The sequence below is a fragment of the Heterocephalus glaber genome, unplaced genomic scaffold, assembly GCF_053883595.1.
Source record: "Heterocephalus glaber isolate CG9 unplaced genomic scaffold, H.glaber_assembly_v1.0 deba00001442, whole genome shotgun sequence".
NCBI classification, from domain to species: Eukaryota; Metazoa; Chordata; class Mammalia; order Rodentia; family Bathyergidae; genus Heterocephalus; species Heterocephalus glaber.
Window position 1 is genome coordinate 28,193,157 of NW_028258296.1, and position 12,077 is coordinate 28,205,233.

The window sequence follows — 12,077 nt, forward strand, 5'->3', positions numbered from 1 at the left end:
TTTTTTTCTTTCTCATAGTTTTTCCTTTCCTTTCTTCCCTTTCCCCTTCCCCTCCTGCCACTCCTCCACCTTTGGACCTTTTCCTATTTCAAATTATCAATTATTCGTTTTAATCATTTTCATCCATATTTACACTTTCAGTTTCTCACACTAGAGATACTATTCGGTATTTACGCATGTGTGTCCTATTTATTTCACTTAAGAGTATGGCCTCAATATGCATCCATTTAGCTATAAATGACTCTAGTTTCTTGTTCTTTATGGCTGAGTAGTACTCCATTTTATTAAAAAAACCTGCATCTTCTTTATCCAGTTTCCAGTTGATGGGCACTGAGGCTGTTTCCAATCCTTAGCTATTACAAATTGTGCTGCTATAAACATAGGTGCACATATATCGCTATGGTATGATTCCTTTAATTCTTTGGGGAAGATACCCAGTAGGGGAATAGCTGGGTCAAATGGGACCTCTAGTCCTAGTTCTTTGAGGTATCCATATGGATTTCCACAGTGGTTGCACCAGTCCGCACTCCCACCAACAATGGAGAAGGGTTCCTTTCCACACCCCCGCCAGCATTTGTTATTGGTTGATTTCTTGAGAGCAGCCTTTCTTTCTAGGATGAGGTGGAATTTCAGTGTTGTTTTCATCTGCATCTCTCAAATGACCAGTGATGTTGAACATTTTTTCATACGTTTATTTGCTGTTTTTACTTCTTTGTCTGAGAAATGTCTGTTCATTTCGGATGCCCATTTTTGAATTGGGTCTTTGAATTTCGAGGGTTTGATTTTTTTCAATTCTTTGTATATTCTAGATAGTAGACCTTTGTCTGAGGTACAGCTGCTAAAAATTTCTTCCTATATTGTAGGTTGTCTCTTAGCTCTGTTGGTAGTTTCTCTTGCAGTGCAGAAAGTTTTTAATAAGATGAAGTCCCAGTTGTTGATTCTTTGTGCTAGTTCCTGTGCTACTGAAGTTTTGTTCATAAAGTCTTTTCCTGTGCCAGTGTCATTGAGAGTTCTACCTAACATCTTCCAGCAAGTTTACAGTTTCTGTCTTGATATTTAGCTCTTTAATCCACTTCGACCTTAGTTTAGTGCATGGTGATAGGTATGGGTCTAGTTTTAATCTTTGGCAGGTTGAAATCCAGTTTTTCCAATACCATTTATTAAATAGGCTATCTTTTCTCCAATGAGGGCAATTGGCTCCTTTGTCAAAGATGAGGTGGCTGAGTATGTCTGGAGTTGTTTCTGCATCTTCTAATCTATTCCACTGATCCTCGGGTCTGTTTCTTTGCCAGTACCATGCTGTTTTTATCACAGTAGCTTTGTAGTATAGTTTCAAATTGGGGATTGTGATAGCCCCAGCCATGTCTCTGTTGCCCAGAATTGCTTTTGCTATTCTAGGTTTCTTTTGCTTCCAAATGAATTTTTGGATTGTTTTCTCTAGTTGTGTGAAGTATATTGTTGGAATTTCAATCAGTATTGCATTAAATCTATATAGCAGTTTTGGACATATGGCCATTTTCACTGTATTGATTCTTCCTACCCAGGAACAAGGGATGTCTTTCCATTTTCTTATATCCTCTTCAATCTCCTTTTTCAGAGTACTGTAGTTTTCAGTGTAGAGGTCTTTTGCTTCCTTTGTTAGGTTGATTCCTAGATATTTCATTTTTTTAGATGCTATTGTAAAAGGAATTATTCCCCAAATTTCTCTCTCAGTAAGTCTGCTATTTGTGTATAAGAAGGCTATTGTTTTTTGAGTGTTGACCTTATATCCAGCTACTCTACTGCATCTGTCAATTAGCTCTAGAAGGCTTTTGACTGAGTTTTTTGGGTCTTCTATGTAAAGTATCATATCATCAGCAAATAATGAGAGAGTTTAACTTCTTCCTTTCCTATCTTTATTCCTTTTATTTCTTTCTCTTGTCTAATTGCTATGGCTAATGTTTCCAGAGCAATATTGAACAGGAGTGGTGATAGTGGGCATCCTTGTCTTGTTCCTGATTTTAGTGTGAAAGTTTTCATTTTTTGACCATTTAGTATGATGTTGGCTGTTGGTTTTTCATAGATAGCCTTAATCAGGTTGAGGTAAAGACCTTCTATTCTAATTTTCTGTAGGGTTTTTATCATGAATGGGTGTTGGATTTTGTCAAATGCCTTTTCTGCATCTATTGAGATGATCATATGGTTTTTGTCCTTGACTGTTAATACAGTGTATTACATTTATTGATTTACAGATGTTGAACCATCCTTGCATCCCTGGGATAAATCCGAGTTGGTCAGGGTGTATGATCTTCTTGATGACCCTCTGTATTCTGTTTGCCATTATCTTGTTGAGGATATTTGCATCTATTACATTTATTTTTAAATGAAATATTTTTGTAAAGAAAATATGTGTTGTCAGATTTTATCTGCTGATTGAAGATACTAGGTTTCATAGATAAATCAGCAGAATTACACAATATCCAATTATTATTTGGAATTTAAGGGTTTAATTTATGGTTTAGGGTCATTGAATTATTTTATACTTTAGTGTACTCTGACTTAAGAAAAAGCACAAGTTGGATAACTTAGAAGTATAGTATAAGGGTAAAGGAAAGCACTGGATTAAAATTCTTCCTAAACAATAAACAGTACTAAAATGTGAAATGTAAAATCAACAGTAAGACATATTGTGGTGAAAATATAATCATAAACTACAACTTCTATTCACCATATTTTTTTTAGAAGAAGCATTTTGAAAATTACAGTCTATATGGGTAAAACTGGTTTTTACATCTTTTAAAATTGTGTTCTCTTGGCTGGGTGCAGTGTTTCACACCTGTAAACTCAATTCCGGAGGCTGAGGCTGGGAGATTGTAAGTTTGAAGATAGTATGTGCAACTTAGGGAATCTGTCTCAAAATTAGTTATTTATTTATGGTACCGGGGATCGAACTCGGGTCCTTGACCTTGTGAGGCAGGCGGTGGAACCACTGAGCTAAATCCCCAGCCCTCAAAATCTTTTTAAAAGGTTGAATCTGTAGAGTGTACTTGCCTAGCATGGGTGGAGCTCTCTGGGTTTAATCTCCAGTAGGACCAAAAAAACTCCTACAAAAAATAACAACACAAGATATTTTATATTGAGAGGTAGCACTGACTTCAAAATAATCCACTCCTAGGGCCGAGGATTTACCTCAGTGGCACCATACCTGCCACGAAAGTGCAAGGTTTTTAGTTCGATCCCTAGTACTGCAAAAAAACCCAAAAAACAAAACTGCCACTCCTACTTCTTGCTTATTAAAATCTCATCATACAAGTTTAGTTAAGTAAAGCATATGTGTGCCCTCCTCCATACCACTGGACTACCTCTTAGTCTTACTTTATTTTGAGACGAGGTCCTGTTAACTTGCCCAGAATCCTCTCAAACTTAAAATCTTTCTGCCTCAGCCTCCCAAGTAGCTGGGTTCACAAATGTGCACCATCACACCCAGGAAATCTATTTCTTAAGAACTCCATTGTTATTTCTGAAAATAAAAATTTGATTTTCCAGGGTTTTAAAAGGCCACAGTACTGAGGTATTTGTATTAGTTTATTTCATCATCTATGAGAAGTTACCACAAACTTGGTGGCATAAAACAACAGCAGTTTGACACAGTTCTGTAGACCTGAAGTCTAAAGTCAAGGTGGTGGAAGTAGTTTTTCTCTGGAGATTCTGAGGAGCAGCCATTCTTTGTCTCTCCTGTAGCTTCTGGTTGGAGCCAGCAATCCTTGGTTTTCCTTGAATATAAACATATCACTGTCAATTTCTGTCTGTATTTACAAGGCCTTCTATTTCAAATCTGTGTGACTTAAGGAGTAATTTGATTGAGGGTCCACTTTAAATCTTAGGTGATCTCATCTGGGGATCCTTAATCACATCTGGAAAGACCTTGGCCTCTTAACTTACATTAACCATTATTGAACTGGGGTTTTTTGGGAGTGCAGAGGGGACATAAGTCCAACCCATTACCATATTACTCCAAAATTGTTTTGTATGCTTCAGTTCTGAAAATGGTTTAGATACCAAAAATCTTGAACTGTTGTATCAAGTTAATGTTTCAGATGCTATAATCTGGCTCTGGAATGATCAGCCAATGGTACTATTGGGTGTGTGTGTGTGGAAACTTTAGATTAGGGTCTGGTGGGAAATCAAGTTGCTAGGGGATTGCCTTTGAAGGGGATAGTGTGACCCCAGCCCATTCCTGCCTTGGCTTCCTGGTCATGAGGTGAGCTCTGCTCTATCACACAAAGCAATGGAGCAAACTCAACATAGACCAAATCTATGAGCCAGAATGAGTCTTTTCTCTTACAAATTGATTATCTCAAGCAGTTTTTGTAGTAACGGAAAGTTGACTAACCCAGAAAACTGGTACCAAGAGGTGGGGTTGTTATAATCACACCTGATAATGTAAAAAAGCTTTCGGAAGGATGAGTGTGGAATGTCTTGAGCATAAAAGGCTTAAAATAGTATAGAGCAGAGCTTAATAAGGGTAGAGCTCAGAAGACCAGAGTGTTAACAGTGCAGACAGTAAAGGTGTGCTGATGTTGTTTGAGATGGAAATGAACCTGTTAGAAACTGGACTAGAGGATACCCTTGTTACTATAGCAAAGAGTTTACATTTTGTCCATGTCTATCCTCTGAGACTTCATGGAAGGCTGAGTTTAAGGGGATAAATTACAGTAGTTTATCTGTAGGAGCAAGCTTCAAGGCAGCATAGCATTCTGGCCAGCTGTGTGGGTATCACTGACTGCTTTTAGCCACATTTACAGTGAGAATCAGGAGGGAAAAGGAACAAGTAGGTTTGGAGAACTTGAAGTTTGGCCAGAATTTGGTGCAGCCAAAGGAGTATTTAGCTGCTAAATAGACAGTCCTACTAAAAAGAATCCAAGTCTTGGGGATTTAGCTCAGTTGTTCTGCCACCAGACTCGCAAGCACAAGGACCCAAGTTCTATCCCCGGTAGCAAAAAAAAAAAAGTTAAAAAAAAAGAAACCAAGTCTTAGGCTGGGGATTTAGCTCAGTGGTGCTACTCCTCCCATGCAAGTGCAAGGTCCTGAGTTCAATCCCTGGTACAAACACACACATACACAAGAAGCCAAGTCTTTAAATTGGGAAAACAGAAGAGATACCAGGGAGGCATCTTAGAATGACTTCCTATAGTACAATCTTTTGAAAGGAGAGCCCTAGGATGCCCTGCTCATCCAGGACTGCCTGAACTGGCAAAGTACTTGGGCCATTGTAGCCGTGGTTTTGATAGGCCCAGGTACAGTTCATCCTGGCAGCAAACCTTGATGTAGTGATGCTGCCTTTGGAATCATAGAGAATACAAGAGTTTCAGGGTCCTGGAGACTTCATCAGTGCTTTAGATGAAAGCTTGGTAAGCCAGATGGTATGTTGTGGGGTTTGAGTCTACAGACAGCTTCTAATGGTGTAATATGGAGTTGTGATAGTGAAGCCAAACTTGTAGGGAAGACTCCAAGAAGGAAGTGGTACCAGGAATAGAGAATGCCTGTTAAGCAAAGCTGTGCACAGCATGCAAAGACAAGCTTGAGAGTGTGGCCTGGTGACCTGCAACTAGCAAAGCTATGGGGGTAGGGCAGCCCAAGCTTGTGGCAGTCTGTATCTTACTATGGTGTGAATAAGATTCTGGACAAGCACCTGTAGGATTTAGTATGTTTGGGGTGATTCCTTTTATTCCCTCCTTTAGGAATAGGGATGCTTTCCCGGTGCCTGTCCCACCATTATATCCTAGAATTATATAATTTTATTTTTGGTTTTCATAGGAGCCCAGAACTCTGCCTTGATTTTCAGAGGACATTTTGGACTTGGACTTTGGGGAACAGCTAAAGCTTTGGGGACCCTTAGATAGACTGAATCTGAATTACATCATGAGGTGGACATAAGCCTTTGGGGGCAATAGGTTATATAGTTTGGACCTGTAATTTCCCTTAAAGTCCCATGTGTTAGAGACTTGATCCCCAGCTCTTGGTGCAATTGGAGGTAGGGCTTAGAGCTGGACATGGTAGTGTATGCCTCTAATCCCAGTAGTTGGGGAGGCTAAGACAGGATCGCTATGAATTTGAGGCCACCCTGGGCTACATAGTAGTTTAAGACCAGCCTGAACTACATAATGAGAACCTGTCTCAGAAAAAAAGTAGGGCCTATTAGTCTTCAGGTCACTGAGAATGTTCCCTTGAAGGAAGCAGTGAGACTCCAGCCCCTCTTCTCTCTTGCTTCCTGGCCATGAGGTGATTGGATCTGCTATATGCCCCTGCCGTATTATTCCACTAGAGGCCAAAAGCAACAGAGCCAACTGATGATGGACCTAAACCTCCAAAGCTGTGAGCAAGACTAAACCTTTTCTCTTTATAAGTTGGCAGTGTAAGGTATTTATTATGTTAACCTGAAGCTAACACAAATGGCTATGAATTGCTGTGAAGAGAGAAATGAAATATTAGAAGCCCTGATTTGAGTTCTTAAATTATAGAAGACACATAAATATGAATTTGAATTGAAAATGTAGTTGCTATGGAATATTGGTACAAAGTTGTATAGGAATTTAGAGTAAGCCTAAGAAAGATACTAGGAAAGGACTTAATGGAGGGAATTTGGCATTGAAGGATGATAGGATTTTTACTGGCAAAAATAGGATCAGACATAGAATGAATTAATATGGAACTTTTGGGGAGGAGGTTGAAGATATTTACATAGTATTATAGTCTTGGGAATTGGGACATAAGATATGCGTCAGGTGTCCCAAAGAGTAACATAACTACAGGTGTCAAAATACACATCATTGGGGGCCAGGGATTTAGCTTAGTGGTGCTGCCACCTGCCTCACAAGTGCAAGGTCCTGAGTTTGATCCCCAGTACCAAAAAACAAATACACAACACTGGGCTACATCATTGTGGAAATGAGATTGATTTGGACTTCAGTATTTGTTAGGTTGTAATTTGAATAATGGGTTATCTTCCAAAGCTAAGGAAAAAGCTCAATTGAAAATGGAGCCAAATATGAAAGACCTAGAGTTGAGAATGAATAGCTCATATATTCAGTTTTTGAGGGCGTATTTTTTTTCAAGACACTATTAGGAGGAAAATGTGAAATTGTTAACACTATTCCTTCTTTTTCTTTTGCTGGTAAGATTATGTTTGTTTACTCACAGGGTTTAGAGTAGCAAAACAGTTTAAAGGAAGGGTTTACTTTTGCCGGGCTGTGGAGAATATTTGGAAAATATAAAGAGAAGACTTCATAAAGGTGGAATTTAAATTATACCATTAATGATATAAAGTTGCATATTAAATGCATGTTAGGGCATTCCAGGGTGCAGGAAGAATAAACAGGATTAACTACTCCCACACAAGGATGGTTCAGTAGTGTGTGTTGGTGATAAAAATTCTGACTTGTCCAGTTTTCATGGCTTTCCTCAGGATAGCCCTTCCTGCTTTCTCCAGGGTGTTCTTTTGTCTTGCTTTTTCCCTTTACTTGGCCCAGACTTGCTCTGCAGTGCCAGTTTCTCTCCCCACTTTCACTTTGTCAAATAAATTTTGCCACTGCTTACAAAAAAATTCTGACATTTCCTAAATTTAGCTATGAGGCCAGAGGATGGAGAAGAGAGAAATTATTCCAGTTAACAGCATCAGGGCAAACAAAGTTTGTGGTGGGTGGTCTGCTCCAGATTTCTAAATATATGAATGAAATGAAAGAGCTCAAAACTCCCAGGAGGTTGACCATCACAAGGCACCCTTACCATCCCAGCCATTTAAGAAGCAACAAGTACTTACAGATTTATCATGTACTTCTTACAGACTATCCTCTTATCCCTAAACTTTGCCTGCTTTGCATTTCCCCACTGCTTTTATCTATAGCCAGTGTAGTTTCAAGGCAAGCAATTTATGCTCGCTTCTCAAAATTGCATTATAAAAACAGCAGTAGGCCGGGACTATAGCTCAGTGGTGCAGTGCCTGCCACAGGGCAAGCATGAGGCCCTGAGTTTCATTCCTGGTACTAAAACCCCCCCAAAACAAGTCCACAGGCAGACATTTTTCCAAATGCTACCTAGTCTGGCTGATTTTGATGCAGAGAACTTGTCCCAGAACTGGCCTGTCCTTTCTAGCTAGCAAACTTGTATTTCAGAGATCTTGCGTTCCAAAAAATTTTGGTTTCACAGTGGCTTGGGTGAGGCTAGGAATGATTTGGATTCCCAATGATTTAGATGGCCTGATCTTGCTATGCTCTGATGCATTTTAATAAGATGAATTTGCCACCAGTATGTAGGATGGATTAGGGAAAAGATGTGAAGTACAAAGCCAGTCAGAGTTAGGTAAATCTAAGAAATGATGTGAATGCTTGAGAGATTAGGAAGACTAGATAACTACTGAGGAGGTTAAGAGGTCTTTAAATTTTCAGGACATGGGAAGCTAAATGAGGTCATTAAATAGAAGAAAGAAGAATAGGCCTGTTCAGGAAACAGTAGGGCAAAAAAGATAGGTTTGGCTGGGGAAAAAAAGGCTCTAATGCTTGAAAGTAATGGAGGAGCTGAAGACATAGAGTTGGATCAGATTAGGAAAAGTCTTGCATAGAGTGGTGAGTAAAATGTCGCATTACGGGGGGGAGGATACATTGGAGAAGGCATCAAAAGGTTGAAATATTTCATAGCAGCCATTGAAGTGGCTTCCATAATACATTACTTAACTTTGTCTTTGGTATTGGGAAATACACAATTTAGAAAATGATGAACATATGCTACAGTCCAGTAACAGAAACCTGAAAACTAAGAACTCACCTTCCTTTAAAGGATGCAAGTCACTTACTTGTGAATGTTCTTGAAATAGGCATTATTCACATGGAATAAAAAGTACTTCCTGTGCTGCTGCCTGCCTTGCAAGGGCAAGGTCCTGAGTTCGATCCTCTGTACCCCACCCTCAAAAAGTACTTCCTTTTCCTCATCTAAACCTGACTTGAAGGAAACAATGTTAATATGCTGCTTCTCTGCTTAACCCCAAATTATTGTCTTACCTGGCAACAAAACAGAGACTTACTGTTGCAGTTCCAAGGAAATGAACAAAATGAATGATAGGTAATGGATGTAGGTAAACAGATGAGAAAAATGAGAGCTTTGCTTATTCCCACAGTGAAAAGTTTTTAACTATTTAACTGTGATTTAAAAATAGTGCTCAGTGAAAAAAATTCAGACAACACAAAGATTCTAAAATGCCTCCCAGTTCTATAATTTCAGAGGTAATGATATAGAAGATCTTAGCCCTCCAGGCTTATAATACCTGTTTTTTAGTGTGAAAGGCTCATTCATGTCATGAAATTTTAATAAGTGATGTGCTTCATTTTTTTTTGTATTAAATTCTTTTATTGGTACATTGTAGGTATACAACACAATTACATTTCTCATTGGGAATTGTACCTTTACATAATGCATCTTGGTTCTTATTTTTTCCCCATTCCTAGCCCTCCCTTCACCCCCTCCACCCTTCCCTATTTACAAACACTTTATTTCCATTTTTTCCATTTCTCATCATTTTTTCCTTTCCCTTCTTTCCTTTCCTCTGCCCCTCCCACTACCCCTACCCCTTTGGACCTTTTCTTCCTACTTTGCATTATCAATTATTCATTCTAATAATTGGTACATTTTAGGTATACAATATAATGACATTCATCATTGGAAATTTGCACCTTTACATAGTCTCTCTTGGTTCTTATTTTTCACCCTTGCCCAGCCCTCCCTTCAACCCCTCCAGTCCTCCCTATTTACAAAGATTTTGTTCCTATTTTTCCATTTTCTCATATTAATCCCATTCCCTTCTATCCTTTCCCCTAGCCCTCCCACTTCCTTCCCCTTTGCCCCTTTTCTTCCTATTTCACATTACCTATTATACATTTAGTCCTTATTTACACTTTCAGTTTCTCACACCAGAGAAACTATTCAGTATTTACACATGTGTGTCCTATTTATTTCACTTAAGAGTATTGCCTCAGTGTGCATCCACTTAGCTATGTCTCTAATTTCTCATTTTTTATGGCTGAGTAGTACTCCATTTTATAAAAAACCACATTTTCTTTATCCAGTGTCCAGTTGGTGGGCATTTGGGCTGTTTCCAAGTTTTAGCTATTACAAACTGTGCTATGAACATGGGTGCACATATATCACTGTGGTATGATTCTTTTAATTCTTTGGGGAAGATCCCCAGCAGTGGAATAGCGGGGTCAAATGGGACTTCCAGTCCTAGTTCTTTGAGGTATCTCCATACTGATTTCCACAGTGCTTGCACCAGTCTACACTCCCACCAGCAGTGGAGCAGGGTTCCTCTTTCCCCACAGCCCTGCCAGCATTTGTTATTGGTTGATTTCATGATAGCAGCCATTCTTTCTGGAGTGAAGTGGAATCTCAGCATTGTTTTCATTTGCATCTCTTGAATGACCAGTGATGTTGAACATTTTTTCATGTATTTATTTGCTATTTCTACTTTTTTGTCTGAGAAATGTCTGTTCATTTCAGATGCCCATTTTTGGATTGGGTCTTTAAATTTGGGAGGTCTGATCTTTTTAAGTTCTTTATAGATTCGAGATAGTAGACCTTTGTCTGAGGAACAGCAGGTGAAGATTTTTTTCCACATTGTGGGTTGTCTCTTCACACTGCTGGTGGTTTCTCTTGCTGTGCAGAAGCCTTTTAATAAGAAGAGATCCCACTTGTTGATTGTTTGTGCTAGTTCATGGGCAACTGAGGTTTTGTTCATAAAATCTTTTCCTACACTGATGTCTTCAAGGGTTCTACCTAACCTCTGTTCCAACTGGTTCAGAGTTTCTATTTTAATATTTAGATCTTTAATCCATTTTGATTTTAGTTTAGTGCATGGTGAGAGATATAGGTCTAGTTTTAATCTTTGGCAAGTTGAAGCCCAATTTTTCCAGCTCCATTTATTAAAGAGGCTATCTTTCCTCCAGTGAGAGTGTTTGGCTCCTTTGTCAAAGATGAGATGACTGAGTGTGTCTGGTGTTGTGCCTCCCAGTTCTATAATTTCAGAGGTAATGATATAGAAGACCTTAGCCCTCTAGGCTTATTATACCTGTTTTTTAGTGAGAAAGGATCATTCATATCATGAAATTTTAATAAGTGATGTGCTTCATTTTGTATAAAGAAATACTAGGTTCTAGGCATTTTGTAGTGGTCCCCCCCACCCTATAGTGAGGATCGAACTCAGGGCGTTGCACTTGCTAGGCAGGCACAGGGCCAATGTAGTGTGGTAGATAAAAGAGATATACAGTACTATCTGCCTTAGAGTTAACATAGGGTTTGTATACATTAATTATTGATACTGTGTGGTCAGAGCTTTGCAAAGGAAGTACAGATGGACCACTTAGAGGGACACTAAAGTTTGAGAAGTCTGGCAAAACTTCCTGGAATATAGAATGAGAAAGCTGAAACCTGGAAAAATGAGTATTGATAATTGCCAAATATTTATCTTTTTCCCCGGTTATTTATACTGTATTTTCTCCTTCCTTCTTTCCTTTCCAGTGCTGGGAATTGAACCTAGGGCCTTGCCATATGGTAGGCAAGTACTCTACTACTGAGCTACATCCTAACCCTTATTGATTCCATAAGAGCGGACTCTTTGCTTTTATGTAATCAAAGTATTGAGCTTAGTAATTCTCAGTTTTCTTATTCTTGTTTTTGTTGTTGTTACTATTTGGTTTTTGAGACAGGGTCTCACTACATAGTTCAGGTTGGCCTTGAACTCACTATGTACTCCAGGCTGGACTTGAACTCACAGCAATCCTCCTGCCTCAACCTCCCAAGTGCTGGGATTACAAGTGTGTACCACCATTCCCAACAGCTTTCTTATTCTAACACATTAAGCCTTGCTTTAGGTATGCTGTGATGAATGCACCTTGTAGTAGATGCTGTGGAGATATAAGAGATCATGCCTTGAATGGTCAAAAAAAGGAAATAATCTCCTTTGATGATATTATTACATGGGCCATATGTTTAATGTATCAGTCTTTTCCTGTTATGGTTTAAATATCTTCTTTGGTATTTCCCCTTTGCTGTTT

General features: G+C 38.9%; 1 protein-coding gene across 2 annotated transcripts in view; it reads right to left on the reverse strand.

Moving 5' to 3' along the window:
* Positions 1–3,546: 3,546 nt before the first annotated feature.
* The window catches only part of Tmed5 (transmembrane p24 trafficking protein 5), a 34,791-nt gene continuing 26,260 nt past the window's right edge, over positions 3,547–12,077 (reverse strand). For both annotated transcript variants that reach the window (XM_004841251.3, XM_004841250.3), the window contains one exon: positions 3,547–3,752. In XM_004841251.3, coding sequence (XP_004841308.1) covers positions 3,654–3,752 — 99 coding nt within the window. In that variant the 3' untranslated portion in view covers positions 3,547–3,653. The remainder of the gene's footprint in view (positions 3,753–12,077) is intronic.